Genomic DNA, 16848 nt, shown 5'->3' with positions numbered 1-16848 from the left:
CTTGTAAAGTCAGGATTTATCTATCAGCAGCAGGAAAAGGTATTTGATGTGAAGCAAGGGGTTGAGTAACCAAATCTTAATGTGGTGAAGTCTAGATGGCCTGAGCAATACTGAAAATGGTCTAATGATTACTTACCCAGTGGTCACAGAAAAAGCACCATGCTGCTGGAAACAGGGTAGTACGGGGAGAAAATTTGGTGATAGGAACGAGGAGCATTTGGCACCTTTTCTAAATTTCCCTCCCCTATGATTCACCTATATAGAAAAAGAAATTAAGTTTTTGCTGCAGGAATTAAGAGGAGTAATAGGGACTATGCCTAATTCTCAGTCCTTTGAGGATGTAGGTAGTGATAGCAGGAAGCAGTGGGATTTTTGGTACCAAATCTTCCCATTAAACAGGGGCATGATAGAAAAAGAGTAGTTTTATTGAAGAAAAGATACACAAAAAACGATTATAGGTGCATTGTAAAGCCACATTTGTTCTTCTCTTTTTTGAAATAAGAAGTTTTCTAAAAATCAATGCAAATGTATAAACAATGACAACAGGCATTCAACACTAGATTCCCACTAATCTTGAGTGTACCTATGACTGAAAACAGAAGCATGAAAGAACTCAGAACACAATTAGCCATCTTTGTGCATTGTACATTAGATAAGAGTTTCTTTTAAAATAATTGGAAAATAAAAAAAAAGAGATTCTGCAGTGCAGGGCATAAGCCAAAAAACCCCAAAACATCCCCAAATCCCCACAGCTCTGTAGTTCTCTACCTTGCTGAAAATAGGTTTGCTGCATGTTTCCTTGGATGTTTTGTACCAGCCAGATCTTAGGGTATGACAGACCAGAGCTCAGACACATAGTCTTCATTAAGTGTGTCCGGAATTCCAGATAGAGTATAAGAGGTAGTGCACTCTCCCTCAGCATCTCTATTGGAGTTCCTTCTCATAATACAGAGGTGGGTTAAATCCCTTTAGTGTATGCTTGGCCTCTTTCTTCCCTTTAGCTTTGATTTCCTTTTCTTTATACCTTTTCACGTTCCTTGACTGCTCAAAAAAAATTTGTTCCTGCCCTCAGTGCTTCAGGTAGGACAAAGAGAGCCCATGAAACCATAGTGCTTGAGGGAACAAAAGAATACAGGAGTGCTAACTGGCATTAGACAGCTCATGAGAGATTTTCATGGACTGTCATTGCCACAGAACCCAGGAAGCTCACATTCTAACACTTAACTTCATGGTATCCTTTGAGGTAAGGTAGTTCTACTATCTTCTTGTAAAGTCACATAAATTAAACAGTTTGCCCCGGTCATGGTTGTGGTTCCTGAGCCTACAACTGAAACCATTTAAACCATCCCTTCTCTCAACACATCACCTACATATGACATGTTTCCTCCTGAGGCAGAGTAGAACTAAATGCATCCTCTTCCCATTGCTCCTGTCCCCTCCCAAATTAACCTGGCCTTACTCCCAGAATTAAGATCCTAAATTAGCATGGGCTAAGGCTCATGCATTAGGAAAGCAAAAGCAATCATTCATTCTATGGCCCAGTCTCAGCATGCTGCTAAAAGGCAGTGAGAAAGGTGAAGCTTCAGCAGGTGCACCTGCCGATTCTGAATCCTGACAGCAGTAAAGACAATACTCAGCTGTGTTCCCACACAAGCTTTATTGAGTAGGTAGTGACCACAAACTGTGTTTTCTTGAGGTGCCTGAGCCATCATTTGTCTGTAAGCTGAAGAATAAGGTCTTTTCCACGGCACTTTCCTCCTATGACATGAGCTCCAGAGAACTGAGATGAGCTGCCCTGTTGCACTATTAACCAAGAGGTCACTTTTCAGTGAAAATATCAGCATCGACTTTACAGCTTCTCTTTTACTATTTCAACTGATGATTGTAATGAGGGCAACTTTAGCCATTCAATAGAAGTCAGTCTTACTGCAACAATGACTCTACCTAATCCTCTTAAATACATAATAGTAGGACTCTAGAACCAGAAGTTAGAGCTTGATCCAAGAGCAACAGCTCTTTACCATTTCAGCCTGGAGAAAGGAGCTATGAGAGGAAGCTGAACTAAGAATTTATGCTACAATCCAGATAACCTGTTTCAGAATAACTTGAGTAGTTGCTCAGTCACATACAGATCTCTTTCCCAATAACATTCAGAGCAGCCTAGGCCAACATGTTTCTGAAGTCAAAGAAAAAGGGTATTTTTGGGCTCTCATCCAGGGTGGAAGAGTACAGAAGTGGAACATATGGAGAATACGCTAAGCCAAACCCTTTACCAGCCCAAATATTCCCATAGGCCTACAAGAATAAAGTTACTATTATAATTAAAGGCTAGTTTAAGGCATGTACACTATTTACAGACATTAAAACTACACAGAAGACACTAAATAAGAGGGGAACAAAATGAAGGGAAGTAAGGACAGAGCTAGGGAGAAGTTCCCAGGCCATTTCCTATCAGACATAACTGAGGAGTGTGTCTTTATCTCCTCTGATCCCTTCAGTAGCAAAGGCCATTCAGTGCCTACCTAGAGATTCTCCTGATAACCTCTCCCCAGGGACTCATCTCTAACACAGGGTTAGAGAGGTTTCATCTTGTCCCACATAAATAGTCTATTGTGGCTCATAAAAGGGAGCTTATAGCAGCCAATGGGCCTGCCTCCTAGCCTAGCCAGGAGTCAATAACGCCCTGTGTTCCCAGAGATGTGGGAATTAGTCAAAAGCAGCTACTGGACATCTTCTTAGACAATGTGAACAGATCTCAGAAGAGGAGAGTGCTTTCTGCAGTATCAGAATAAGCCAATTTCAGCCCTCAGGCCAGTTTACTTAAGTTCAGGTATGAGCTGAGACCAACTAATGTCTGTTCCTAGGTTTTCATCCTCAAGACCAGGAAAGCTGATATCCAGAAGGATTTTGCTCAAACTGTCATTCATGGTGTCCAGGATCAGGCCCTCCATGAGCGATCGGTTTTCAGTAAGGCCAGAGGCTGGCAGTTCAACAGATGACTGCTTAGTGGATTCATGAATAAAAGTTGGAGAGCTTGTAAGGGGGCCATGCACCACGTCACTGGATTCTGTATTGAGCAGTTCCCGAGGGGACTCAAAGAGTGGATTTTTAAGTGGGGTGCTGTTAAAACCCAGCAAGTCCTGGTTCTCCTGGAGAGGTGTGAATGGCAGCTGAAGGGTTCTCACTGGACTGAAGTCAGGTTCATTACTTTCCTTGGCTAATGATGCCGATTTCCAGGGATCAAGGCACCCTAGTGGCGGGGTAGTAGCTGGGACTTTGCTGGGAGTGGAAGAAACTGGTAACTTGCTGAACATCTCCTTGACTGGTGTTTTAAAGGGCCCCTCTTCCTCCTGGGAGCAGCTGAGCTGTGATACATTCTCTAGAGCCTGGCTTTCTTGCAGGAAGGGAAGGTCTACCCCTAACCGGAAAGGGTCAAAGCCATTGCCCTCTGGCAAAACAAGGACCGGCTCTTCTGAGCAAGGCAGTGCTAAGCGCTGTTTCCTTCTGGATCTGCCCATTTCCCTCCTCTCCCGTCTCTTTATAACTAATGTGTCAGAAACACCCTTAGATGGGGACTTCAGTATGGTGAAGTGTTTCTTCTGCTTTGTGGCTGAGACTGGGAGAAACAAGCCTGGCTCTTCCTTTATAGGTAAGGTTGAGCTGAATGGGGACAGCCAGTCATCTGGTTGGGAGCCTTCCTCCTCCTTTACACAGAGGGCCTCGGGGAAAGAAGCTGATTCCTCACCAGGCTGGGAGTTGCTCTCCTTTAGAGAATGGGTTGGGGCAAATAAACTTTCATCACATTGACTCTCCTCCTTGAGAGCAGTCATTGGTAAAGAGGATGACTCTTCAGTAGAGAGTGACATCTACAAAAAAACACAAGTGATAAAAGCAGTCAGTAAGCAAGGATCTAACACATCCAAAAATACAAATGATAGTGGAAGGAAGAATAGAAAGACTGGCAGTAAAAAGGAAGATCTTCAGAAAGCAGTAGCAGCAACAACAGCAGGTAGAGATTGATCTCTGTGTGAAATTAATACAGAGAAGCCTACAGATCACATGGGAAGGATTTTAGCTAAGTGACTGGAAGTCATGCCTTTGAGACCACTATGAAGAACTGTTCTAGGTGGACAGGCAGGAGGAAGGCTAAATATTTCTGGAAAATGTAACCCCTTTGATTTCACTGGCTAGTTCCTTGCCATAACTTATCATTTGGAGGACCTAGTAAAGATGCACAAAGATGTGAAAAACAGGGTCCACAGAAGGCAACAGCTATGGGGGGGGGAAAAAAAACAAAGAAAACAAACCTTTGGAGCAATACGCACACGCTTATTGGTCCGGACAGTCTCTGAACTGTTGAGGGATGTCCCTTGTGCCATGGATAAAGGGACCTTCATAGAAGGCTGCAAGACAAGAGGCTGACTCAAAGGAAACTGGATTGGAACCAGGTAGGAGTTGATGCGAGGAAGCAAAGGCTTCATCTTTCGGCCTGGAAGGGAAAAGAATGGATTTGCTATCCTCCTGCCCTTCCTCTGCTGCCTCTTGAAACCCAGGCACCTGGCAGGAAGTCTTTCTAAATCCCCCTAAAATAACCAGCTGATCAGAGATCAGAGATAGAATCACCAGCCTTCTCTGCTAATTTTGAGGATACAAATCCCAAGCCAGAAGCCCCAATGAACAAGAAAATATAGCTCTTTGTGCAGATCCTAGACCTCAAGTTGGGGGGAGCTCTACTCTCACTGCATTTTGAGCTCCTAACTCCCTCCATCTCCTCTCAACATCTCTCAGACATATGTCTTCTCTCAGACATAGCAGCACTGTCTAAGCTCCAAACCTGCCAGATGGGAACAGCTCTAAGAAGCCTTTGAGCAGGCAAAGCTGAGTCACAATTTCCACTTCTATTCCTATGGGAATCTGGAACAGTCCTAGACTTAGGGGATGGATTCTTTTTGGCCTAGGCTGATGCAGACACTCACGTGCATTATGAGGTTCAGTTTTGCTGCTGCTGTTGCTTCCCATGTTCTTCTGGGGATCTTGAACATGTCGCTTTTGCTGCTGCGGTCATGAAAAAGAAAGAAGAGAGGAAGGAAAAAAGAAAGAGATTTAAAAAGAAGAACCCATCTTTGTTCAGCTGCCTCATTCAGAATTGTGAATCCAGAGGCCTGTGCTAAGCTAATACAGAGAAAGCAGCTGTTACCACCAAGCACTCATGTTGGCTCTATTTCTGTGTCACTTGCTGTTTTGTGGCATACCATCTCTAGGCCAGCTACCAACCAGAAAAAGAGCTGGCACGACAGAGCTGCTTCGGCGGTGGACTCTGCTACAGAAGTGACCAGGTATCAGTGTCCTCGTTGCCCGAGGAAAGGCGAATAGCGTAACTTCATTGTGTATCAGATCTCTATACAAACCATAGACTGGATGTTTGAGTAGAATAGTGGAGGCAACAGAGGAATCAGAGGTCTAAGCAGATGGAAAGAGGGCCAGGGCAGTAATGGTGACAGAAAAGTGCTTGACTGACTGCTTGCACATCTGACATTGCTAAAACAGCTGGATGCAAGAGAGACAGCAGACAGGTTCATCCTTCCAAGTCACATTGCAGCTACATTCCAATATGAGAAAAGGAGCACACAGAGATCCTACTCTCTCTGGATCTGAGCCCCAAAACAGATTGGGACTACAGCCAGGGAGACCAGAATTGTACCTGAAACCTCTGGCTGGGCTTGTTCTCAGAAGGCTCTTTGCAGCCTACTTCTTGCAGTAGGCCTCTAATCGCTCAAAGTTGTACAGCTTTACCAGGTAACAAAAAGCATATCAACTGAAAGCAATATACCTTTGGCTCAACCCTTTTCCCCAAAAAGGGACTATGTGGAGCTGTTTGACTAGGTGCAGCAATGACCCAGTCTCCCTCCCCAAGCCTTCTGTCTTTTCCTTCAGTGACTGGCAAGAGGAAAATGAAAGCCCAAGCCCCAAGCCAGAGGGAAAGTCTTACTGATTCAGAGTGCTCAGGCGATGTTGGTGACCCCAAGTCCAGCGGCTGGTGGCAGCAAGGCATTGAGAGGGAGAAAAATAAGAGGGAGTTATCAACCAAAGGGGGAAAAAAGGGACATTTTAACCTTGTATAATCTGAGCAAACCAGAAATTGAATCTGCCCACCCACTGCAAGAAACACAGAAAAGACTGACCATACCTAAACAGACTCTGGTTTCTTTCACAAAGTGATAATTCCTAAAATATCCAGCTGGGAAAGGGCAAGTCTGCCCTGTGACTCTCTAGACAGCACAGGAACTGTACTAATGACCACTTTGGTGGAAACCTTTTCTCTAGGAATTTGCATCAGGCCCATGGAAATAGGTCAGACAAGCTCACTATTACATTTGGCACACTACCTGAAGAATATACATGTTCCAAAGAAGCTCCAGTGCATGTGCACAGCCACAACACCTTCTCTTTCAAATACAGAGCTTGTCTGTTTGGCAAGCAAGAGACTTAATCCAGCTTCTACAAAAAGGTTGATGTCAAAGCAGCTTAATCTTCCTGCTAAAATAAGGTGCATCTGGCTAGTGTGGCATTTAGGGACTGGATAGACTGTGCAGTTTTCCTTGCATGAGGCACTCACCTTAAAAACCTGGTCCAGTGTCAGGCAACGGTTGGCATCCGGGTGAATAGTCCAAAAGGAGATTTTACCATTAGCAGATGTTTCACGGACAAACATATCATGAAGGGACAGGTTGTGCCGAATGGAGTTCTAGGAGGAAGAAAAAGCAGTAGTTTTGTTATTAGCACAGCAGGACCTCACACGTGACTGCCCTGGCACAGGAATTCTATTCCAAAATCTAGGCAAAGTGGATCTTCATATTCACCGCATACCCAGCCGACTGTCATAAAAGCCTTGTATCCTCCTTACTCCTGAGATCCCTATTCTTACTTCAGTGATCAAGCATCCCACCACCTTTCCTATGTGGCATGAGAAAAAAGGATATTGGAAGTGGAACACGGACATCTGGAATGAGAGGGCATTTGGGGTGGGAGGTGTTTAAATTAATTTCCATTATGCTCTGCAGGCTGCGGAACGACTTTTCATTTTCATCCAAAAGCCTTATGATATTATCACCCTGTGGCCCACAGCAACTTGAGGGTCTGCATGTTACCTTCCAACCTGGCTTAGCCACATGTTTAAAATAAGGGAAGTGATCCTCAATCCAGGTATAGATGTCCTTCAGAGTCATACGCTTCTTCTCAGTGCTGTTGATGGCAAACTGGATCATGGCCATGTAGGAGTAAGGGGGTCGTTCTGATACTGAATCCTGCCAGGAGGAGGAGGAGGAGGAGGAAGAGGAGGAAGTAGGAACGGTAGCAGCAGAATCTTCTTCAGTCTGAGAGACAGAAGGAACAATATATGAGGGCTTGCAAAGCCAAGGAGAAGGGCCATGGAACACCCATGGATCCTCCAGGTCCTGCTATTCAAATCAGTAAAGGGGAATCTCAGGTTACTTAGAGATGGTCATGCCTGGTTCTTTCAAGTCTTCTAATCCACATGCATTGCTTCCCTATCAATAGTTTTAGTGTATGCTCTGTTGTCTCCTCCTGCTTACCTTGATTCTTTCCTGCAGAGGTATTCGGTTCTCTTTCTCTGTTTCCTGCTTCACGGAACATGGGCTTAGTCCATCAGATCTCATCTTCCCCAGCCATTGGATGTTAGTGAGACTATTATCCAATATAGAGCTAGCTGCCTCACTGCTGCCTGTTGGGATAACAAGCCCATAGCTCTGTTTACTCATGAGTAACACTCTTCCCCTTTAATCCCAAGTGCCAAAAGGAAGGCCTGGCCACTCTTCCCAAAAAGGTATCTCTGTCTCAGGATAGGGACAAGACAGTATTGCAAAGATAGTATCTTGTGGAGATATCTTAAATTCTTGATTTCATGTGAATCTGCCCAATTCCTGAAAAAAAGCTGCAGTCCTAAAATCCCCACTGAAACCAAACTATTGCTCTCAACCAAAAATAGGACAATGTTGACTGAAGTACTTTGAAAATTCAAGTATTTTTAGCTAAAGGATAAATCTGATAGGCAGAGGCCAAGAAACGTGGTAGCATAAGCTCAGATATCTGCAGATTTTTGAGCAGCAGTGATGAAAACTAACAGATATGGTCTTACTGTTTCTGGTGAGGCTATTTGTAGCAATATAGTTACTGGAGCTGCCTATGTGTAATGGTAGACAGTACTATACCATGGGATAAGATTTGTTACAGCCCCAAAGCAGCAAAGCTTTTGTTTTTTTTAAGTTGTAAACACACATTTGATCTGAGCAGCCACTCAAAATCCATCCCACTTCTAGCATTTGCCCTGAAGTTTCATGAAAAAGCCAAGAAGGAAAGAGACTTGCCACACAGTTATTAAAGGAAGGGAAATCATCTCTGCTTCAGAGCTCTAGGCCCCTGTGTTTTGTTGCTGATTAGAATGCTCTATGCTAGTCTTGATTCCAGCCATAAACCTTTTGCTAAATGGAACTTAGCATTTTGTTCTTCTAGTCTTGATTTCCTCAAACCGAATCCTCTTTCTTCCCCAGCACTAAAATTTTGCTCTACTATATGCACCTTGGTACGCCAGGCCTGTCTCTTGTACAAAAATATATCCATTAAGATCCTTCAGGATTCACTACATACAAATAGCTAATGCATATCAATTATTTTGTAGTTAACTGAATAGTTTTCACTATTGCATCCTGATAATTGGACACTACACTCATTGGCACGCTTCAGGTCTCACTCTCTACATGGCAGGACAAGAAAAGAGTAAAGACTACATACCGTTGCCTTCCTGTTCCTGCCCGACCACGGAGTCAATTCCTGAGTGCCAGAGTGCTGTCCCTCCTGCCAAACCAGGGGTCTGGATAACATTCTTCTCTCGTTCCCAACCATGTGCCACCTTGAGCGCTGTACTGGCTTTCTGTTCTGATGGGAGATGCTGTGACGCTGCTGGATCTGCTGAACGAGAGGGGCCCCCACTGCTAATGAGAATGAACTTGTTGGGCCCATTGCTGCCACATTCTTTTCCTTTCGCTGTCAGTGCCTCAATGATGCTCTGGATATCAGCACTTGTAGGGATGGCCACCACTTGTGTGTTGGGCATAGTAGGATGGTTGACGATCTTTATTCCTGCTGGGAATTTCTGCAGGCCACAGTCCATTTTGTGTCTGGGTTCGTTGCTGTGTTGGTTCCCTTGGCTATACTCCTGCTTAGGAGTCTTTTTACCCTGACTACTGGGCTCATCTCTTGCTGAAGTACTGGATGCATCATTCTGTGGGAGGGTCAGTTTCCGTCTTTTGAGAATTAAGGGCCTGCGAGGGCTGGTGCTCATTATTGATCTCTGCAGTCACTCTCCATTGAAAAGAAGAACAAATCCTGCAAAACAAAGGATGCAAGGTAAGAGTGTGAAGGGAAGGAACAGTTAGGAAAGGTGCAGCAATTCACCAGGGGCTGCACACACATTCTCAGCGATTGCTATGAATCTAGAAACAAGAAAGGAATCAACAATGAATGCTTTTAAGAAGATTCACAAAACTGCTGGAAAACAGCACTGCACTTCCTTTATCCACACCTTGTATAAACAGGACAGGAGAGATATTTGCAAAGCAGATAATTTGCATCAGAAGTTGAGAGCCATAGAGTACATAATAATGACAAAAGTATGCCTGTGTGCCTTACAGATACAAGATGTGCCTTACACCTCAAGACTTAGTTGTCAAATGACTTATTCAGAATCAGTCAGCAAGCTGGAGGGAAGAGAAGCTCAAACAGAAATCACAGAACACCACTGACAAACAGTCCTCACTCTCATATCTCATTGCTGTAATCATCAGATCACACAGCCTGAGAGAAAAGGGGATTTAACAGACGGTATAAAATCTAGAAAGCAAAGATCTCTCTGGAGATTGTCTCCTGGACACTACAAAGTCACACAATAAACACACCCGAAGTGAGAAGTCCTTTAAAATAAATTCAGACTAAATGCTTTGGCCATTCCTTTTGTAGGCTTGTTAAGAACTAGAAAAATATTCATCTCAGAGCAGCGTACCATTTTAATTTCAACCTTCTGGACAAAAAACATACATACAAAACACATAAATTTTAGAATGGCAGGAAGAGGACAGGACAAGGGAGTACTTCAAATTCAGAGACACTGATTTCAGGGTAAGATGCTGTGTGGCCCTTTTGAGAACACCACTGACAAATATCATGCCAATCAAGAATTAGGCAGAGGTTGTCTCTTGTGGCAAACTATAAAAGAACAACAGCATGCACATTGTATTGATTATTGATCATTTGGAATCATAGGCAGAATAGAAACAGAAAGAAAAGATGTCATTCTGTATTGGTGGATTTGATTCAGCCAGGCAGGAAACAAGAAAATTCTCAGTAAGAATCACTTGCACAGCTACAAAAGGGAAAAAGCCCAACAGATAAAATCTGAGTTGCTACCTGGTGTGCTGGCAGTGGACAGCCTGGGATCAGAGGCTGCCCAGCAGCTGGAGACCACCAGCAGAAATACTCAGCATTACACAGAGGTCATGTCACCCAAGTACACAACAGGCCCCCTCGCAATCTGCTCCACTCCTTTAAACAGAGATCCCACAAAACAAAAATGGACGTATAACTTTTAGCCAGTTTCCAACAGGATGAATACCTACAAAAGCAAGTCATTTCCTAAAAAGGCCCCAAGCTGCTACTAGTAGAGGCCCTGGAGAAACCCTGTTGTATGCACAGGCCCATGGGGGCAGTAAGGAGAGGAGCACTAAAGGGCCAAACACACATCCCCAGCTCTTTTTTCTCCCTAGGATCAGCCCTCTCCATCCCCCATCCTTCCCTCCCAGACCGTGGGGTGCTGCCAAGCCTGCCACACTCACTGGTGAATCTGGGCTGCCTCCCCCAGAACCCTTCCACCAGCGCCCTGACATGCCTAGGCCCAGGCCCAGGCCCAGGCCTTTCCCTCACACCAGGCACCCTGAGCACTTAACACAGCCCTCACATGGGTGCCCAGCCACTACCTCCAGTCCGCACGAGGAGATATCAGAGGGGCGCGATGGGTGCTGGGTACAGATCGCCACTCACCAGCTTCCCAGCCAAGAAGACGTAGAGGGAAGAGGCAACGCAGACGCTTCCGGGCTCCGCTACCGCTCGCGGCGCAGGTCGTTTCCCGGTTTGAATTTGGCGCCTGGCGGCTCGTTGGCATCACGTGCCAGTCTGGCCCAATGAGATGCAGGCCTGCGAGGGGCGGGGCGCCGCGGGCCAATCGGCGGTCGCGGCGGGGGATACGGATGTGCCGGGAGTCCGCGGGGCGTTGTGGTTGTGTCTGCTTTACGTGTTGGTGGGTCTGCGTCCGCGGCGGGCCTCGCTCTTGGTGCGGCCCGGGATGGAGGCGCTATGGTGGGGGTTCCCCTCCCCCGGGATGGTTGCTCAGCGGGTGCTGGAGGAGCCTTCTCAGTGCTCGGCGCGGGTCTGAAGGGGAACCGGCGTGGGAATGGGTGGAAACTCTTCCTGATCAGGTCCTTGTGAGGCTGTGAGTCCCTGTGTGATGCCCTGGTACCTACTGCTGTACAGAAAGCACTGACTTCAGTAGTTTGCCTTAAAGGGTGCTTTGTGAAGGGCAGCTGAGTTTTGTTGGTCAACAGATATTAAAACTGCCTTGTTAGTGAAGTGTATGAAATCCACTAAAGAGGATGTACAGCTTTTGCTAAAGTCTGCTAAAGAATTAAGTTGTTGTATAGCCTTTTATGCGTTAATCAGAAAATGCATTTCTCAGAAAATGTTCTCTTTAAACTTCTTCACCTGTGCTAATCTGCTCTTGAATGCAAATTAAAATTCTATGTAGAGTTTTTCACTAAGTAAATAAAACTATGCAAAATATGTAGAATACATCAGGGAAATAGCAATTTATGTTCTGAGTTAAAAAAAAAAAATAAATTCTTGAAATGGAAAAAATAGAGGTAGCTAGCAACTAGAAATGGAAAGGCTTCTGGTCCTTCCTAAATTTAGACTAGTAGATTGCAGCCTTGCAAAGCAGTTTTATTCATGAATTGAAAAAGGAAAAGAAATTTTTTGGACTCTCAATTCCTAAACCATTTTTCAGATATGACTAAACTGGATAGAATACTTATGTGAATAAATTATTTCTTTAAATCCTCTGGAGAGCTGGTTCAGTAGTCCAACAAATTCATTCATGTTTGTTTGTTATTTTTCTAGCAGCTTAGTGGTTTGAATTTCCTTAAAATTTCAGTGACTAAGCCTGTTCTGAATACAGTTGTTCTTATATTTCAGTGTTTAAGTCAGGCCTGATGTCCTTCTTTATCAATTTCTTTCAAAAGTTTTTAATGAAGGAAAAACCTTAAACTCACATAAGGATATCTGATTTGTGTATCTAAAATGCATATTTCCATAAGAAACTAATTTTCCCAATAATGCCAAGTCTTGCTTAAAATGCCAGTTTAGAATTCCTTTTGCAGTTGGAGCATTCCTATGTTTTTTGCCTGTCTCGCTCTCCCACTGTATCTGGCTACCTGCTTTCATGGTAGCCAGAAAGCTGGAAGGCTTTTAATTATCTATCATATTGTGTTTTTGCTAAATCTACATGAAATCAGCTAGAAGGTTAAAATCTACTGATGTAAATGTGGAGTTTACATAGAGATATGAACATGGTACTGTGGCATAAAGGCTTTACTTCTGTTAAAAATTAGATTTGAGGTTTCCAGACAAACTTATCTTAAAATCCATTTATTTGCCTTCTACAGATTTGAGAGCACTTTAGCATCTTCTTGGGGTGCCTTCCTCTTTCTCCAATTGATACTAACAAGCATCATGAGGTTTCTAAGTGGTTTTACTATACCTCTTGATGCCTCCAAAGAAGAAATGTACCCACAAGGCCAGGAAAGCAGAGCTGGTATTCCTTGAGAGGCCGCAAGAGGGACCTATCCATTCCTATGAATCTCCACTACCTTTGGCTGAGAATCCAAGACGTGTTCCTACCAAACCTATAGACCAAAACACCTCTCCTGCCTGGGTTGGTATAGATTATCTTTCCCTTTGTGTCCTGCCAAAATGGTTTTCAAGATTCTCTTGCATATCTCAAAAAAAAAAAAAAAAAAAAAAAAAAAAAAAGGCAAGCTATCTGTCCCAGATACTGAAAATCAATAGCAAGGACCTGCATTCATTATAGTTGTCCAAAACATAAATAAGTGCTTTTTGAGTTGCTTCATGTTCTTGTCACAAACAACCAGTGATGTCTTGGTTATTTGAAAGCATAAAACTGTACAGTGTATACCGATCAACTATTACTAATTGTCTTCCAAAAGACTAACTTTCATGAGAATACTTTCTGCTTTATATGGCAACTGAAAATCCTGAACATGATAAAACATTATTCCAAGGTGCTGTTCCCCTCCACCTCCTTCTAACTGCTTGACATAATTCCTGACCTCTAAATGTTAGATGTTAAAGTACTAGGCTTTTCATTTAAATCAGGCTTAAGTATTCTGGTGCTATGCTAAATTTAGAACAAATAATCCTGGAGTGCAGGTCTGCGTTCCCTAACTTGTCGTCTTTTTCCATTCTGTGTGTTTTGAACAGTTTCTCTCCAAACAAGCCATTCTAATGGGTTCCTTTTCTGGTTTGACAGAATATTCCAGGGATTGCTTGCACCGTCCTAATACACGCTTTATATTATATTGTGTAATGTGAAGAGTTTTAAGCAAACAGCTGCTGCAAAAATGGACACTGTTCCCATGCAACAACAGCTATAGCTTTGGGCAGCTCTATTATTGTTACTTGGATCTCTAAGCTCTATACAAAGCAGCTCCAAGAAGCATGGTTTCAAACCCATGAGAGACATTCCTCTGGCCCTGGGGACCTAGAATTATTTTTGTGGTGTCTTAACTTCAGAGCAGAACATGTTCAGTTTTTTCCTTTTTAATTTTATTTCTACATATATAAACATATGTGGTGAAGATGATTCACTCACTCACTCTTAGTACTTCAATTCTAAATGTACAATGATTCTAAAATGTATTTGAAGCCAACAGCACCGAAACTACTAGATGTTATTCCATTTGAGAATGCTGGTAGGTTTGCAACTTCCTGAAGCATCCTCTGCAGATCTTCTTTGAACTTGTCTCAGTGGCAACTGAGATTTTCTGCTCATCTGGAGGGTATATTAAGACTTTCATAAGCTTTTGACTGCTAGGCTCCTCTCCTGGTAAAACATAACTTGCATGTTCTCTAAGCCAGGAAGTCACATCTCAAGGTTAGTAGCTCATTAGTGTTCTTGTAAGTTGTGTGCCAGGATATAATTATCTGGGGATCATTACTCTATTCTGCTACGCAATGACTTTGCACTCAAGCAGTACAGAAGTACAATAGACAATCACAACCCTTAATATAAATTACACAGTAGCACTTAGTTTTTGAGAGATTGCAGTAACTTCAACATACTGAAAGGGTACTCTAGTTGTGGTAGCTAGATTCTAGGCTATTCTGAGCTCCACGTCCTCTAGGGGAAAGCAGAGTGCAGAACGCTGAACCTGACCCTTTCTGTTGAGACCTAGGAAGATAAAAGAATACTTTAAGAGAAGGGTTTCCAGCTTTTGGGTAATAGTCTGGAATCTTTCACAGAAATTTAGATTGTTGAGCTTTGACTGTCTTCTATAAAACACTGATGCTGGATGCCCACTTGGTTTCTTCACCTTAGGTTACGTTAATAAAGCTTTCAAAATACTCCCCCAAAACATCTTTACTTCATAAAATGTAGTTAATCTCTGTATTCTAGAGTAACACATCATCAGAAAGCCACAGATAACTGCAGTCATTTCATACTTCTAAGTGGGCATCCTTTACTTGAAATGATCTTACACATATGGATGTCTGTTGAACCTGAACCTGTTTAGGGAGACTGGGCTGTAATTTGTTGAATTTATTCAGGGTTATGCTAATACAGAAAGAAACAGGATCCAGCTCCAAACTGTTCTAAATCTGCAAGGGTTAAAGGAGTAGATGTCAATTAGACTACTTATTAAATACACAAGACTTGGGATTTAAGTTATAGGCAGCAGCTCACTTAAACCACACTCTCCTCTTAGAGAAGAGTGGCAGAACATAGTTTCAAAGTTCAACAGGGTCCCCTGTTTACCAACTTGATCAATGACTGATTTTTTTTTTTTTTTCTTTGCTGCAGACCTGATTACCCACTTAATGAAAACACGGAAGAAAGATGGAAGGGGGGGAAGTAGAATGGGGTTGGCATTCCTTTGTCTGGAGAAAAGGTTGGCATTCCTTTGTCTGAAGAAAATTAATCTTTCATCTGTCTTGCCCTTTAGGTGTGCCCACAGTTTGAAACATCTGACCTAGGAAGCTTGAAAGGATGTCAGAAGAAACATGGTGGTCCTCACAGAGCCCAGAATCGGGATGCCAACCACAGTTCACTTCATGCAGGAGGTGCTTGTCGAAAAGCTATAGCCTGCAAGTTTCCTCCTTTAACTTTTGAGACTTCAGAAGGACATGCAGTCCACTCCTCAGATTGTCTGGATCATCCAAGGAAGAACACACAACTCTCTCATAGGCAGCCCAAGAAAAGGACAGCAGCAAAAGCCAACATCCAAGTGGATAATCCTAAAAACTGTAGAGAAATATCTTCATTAGCTGTGTCTCAGCCTGTAGAACCAGAAGTCTCTAGTTCCTCAGATATACAGATTCCACATCTGCCTTCTCTGAGGAACTGGAGATGCAGCAGCACTTTGCCACAAACTAGTAGCCATGCCTGGACTGCACATGAAACGTTGGCACCCAGTATTGATACCCCTGGGAGGGGGGACTCAGCAGCAGTACTGGTTACAGACACTCCAGAGCATGAGTATGGAGTAAAGGTAACTTGGAGACAGCGGCCTCATATAATGAAATACCTGAGGGAGAGAGGAAGGCTGAGTGCTGGTGACATAGTTGTGAAGATGAATCAGTCCTGACCTCTCTAAGAGAGGCCAAGGTGACTTCAGACTTGGTGGGAGTAATAATTTAGTTATGTGCAAAGACAAATGTAAATAGAAAATGGTATTTTCAAGGACAGACAAAGCTGGTAACTTAAGCAAAAACCCATACTATGGTTTGCTGGCCCTACTGAGAAACGCTCTTAGGATGTGAGTTTTTTCTGTTGTGATTTTTTTTAAAATTTTTTTTTGGCTAGATTTCCTTTGAGAATGGGATGCCTCCATAGCAGCTTTCTAGTCTACATACCTTCTTGCAAAAGCTGCTTTCTGCACCCAGGGGTGATGATGTGCAGAAGGGCCCAGTACCCAATTGCGACAGGAGAAGCGACAACAGAGTGTTCTGAGGCCACGAGGGAGGTGCAGGGCAGGATTAATGCTGTTCCCCGTGAGGCCGCCGCCACAGCGGCGCCATTCTTCCCTCCCAGCGCTCCCGTACCAGCGCTGCCAACGGAAGGCGCCGCCCCGCCGCACTCAGCCCCCGGAACGGCGGCGAGGGCGGGGCCCAGCCCGGCTGCCGCGCTCCGGGGAGGGAGTGAGCGGCGCCTCGCACTACGCATGTGCGGTTCTCCCTCCCATCCGAGAGGCGCCACGGCCAATGGGCGGGCCGAGTGCTGCGCCTTCGGCCAATGGCGGTGGGCTTCAGTGCCGAGTTCCGTTGCCAATGGTAGCGGCCGGGGCTGGGCGCGAGCCACCGGGGTCCCATAGCAACGGTGGGGCCGAGGATGGAGCGCGCGAGGGGCCGCGGCGCACCCGGCGGGGGCAGGTGAGCTAGGCCCTGGTGGGCGGGAGAGCGAGCGAGCGAGCGAGGGAGGGATGAGGTGGG

The 16848-nt window shown here is 44.3% G+C and overlaps 3 protein-coding genes and 1 long non-coding RNA gene across 14 annotated transcripts in view; 2 read left to right on the top strand and 2 right to left on the bottom strand.

Annotated features, from left to right (window-relative positions):
- Positions 1–403: 403 nt before the first annotated feature.
- FOXM1 (forkhead box M1) lies at positions 404–11256 on the bottom strand. 3 transcript variants are annotated; one of them, XM_009682308.2, is made up of 9 exons: positions 11110–11256; positions 8809–9402; positions 7593–7741; positions 7149–7373; positions 6617–6745; positions 5990–6034; positions 4977–5055; positions 4308–4489; positions 404–3866 (listed from the first exon to the last, which is right to left on the bottom strand). In XM_009682308.2, exons 2-9 carry the CDS (start codon positions 9356–9358, stop codon positions 2817–2819), a joined length of 2409 nt encoding a protein of 802 aa, XP_009680603.2. In that variant the 5' UTR covers positions 9359–9402; positions 11110–11256; the 3' UTR covers positions 404–2816. The 3 variants fall into 3 exon arrangements, with proteins under 3 accessions (XP_009680603.2, XP_068811241.1, XP_068811247.1); XM_068955140.1 differs by having other exon boundaries at positions 406–3866; positions 11046–11201; XM_068955146.1 differs by having other exon boundaries at positions 407–3866; positions 4326–4489.
- A 44-nt stretch (positions 11257–11300) lies between these two features.
- RHNO1 (RAD9-HUS1-RAD1 interacting nuclear orphan 1) lies at positions 11301–16171 on the top strand. 5 transcript variants are annotated; one of them, XM_068955110.1, is made up of 3 exons: positions 11301–11365; positions 12786–13054; positions 15363–16171. In XM_068955110.1, exons 2-3 carry the CDS (start codon positions 12887–12889, stop codon positions 16002–16004), a joined length of 810 nt encoding a protein of 269 aa, XP_068811211.1. In that variant the 5' UTR covers positions 11301–11365; positions 12786–12886; the 3' UTR covers positions 16005–16171. The 5 variants fall into 5 exon arrangements, with proteins under 5 accessions (XP_068811211.1, XP_068811230.1, XP_009680612.1 ...); XM_068955129.1 differs by having other exon boundaries at positions 11332–11398; XM_009682317.2 differs by having other exon boundaries at positions 11333–11543.
- Positions 13944–16576, bottom strand: LOC138068227 (uncharacterized). The gene is made up of 3 exons (XR_011142943.1): positions 16273–16576; positions 14901–15661; positions 13944–14707 (listed from the first exon to the last, which is right to left on the bottom strand). It is a non-coding gene; the product is annotated as an uncharacterized lncRNA (long non-coding RNA).
- TULP3 (TUB like protein 3) overlaps positions 16399–16848 on the top strand; it is a 32900-nt gene continuing 32450 nt past the window's right edge. For 2 of the 5 annotated variants that reach the window (XM_068955051.1, XM_068955042.1), the window contains exon 1: positions 16399–16788. In XM_068955051.1, coding sequence (XP_068811152.1) covers positions 16399–16788 — 390 coding nt within the window. The remainder of the gene's footprint in view (positions 16789–16848) is intronic. The other 3 variants (XM_068955055.1, XM_068955070.1, XM_068955084.1) reach the window with 3 other exon arrangements.

This window comes from Struthio camelus, chromosome 1 (assembly GCF_040807025.1).
Source record: "Struthio camelus isolate bStrCam1 chromosome 1, bStrCam1.hap1, whole genome shotgun sequence".
Lineage (NCBI taxonomy): Eukaryota > Metazoa > Chordata > Aves > Struthioniformes > Struthionidae > Struthio > Struthio camelus.
The sequence above is the reverse complement of the archived record's forward strand: the minus strand, read 5'-3'. Positions and strand labels throughout refer to the sequence as shown.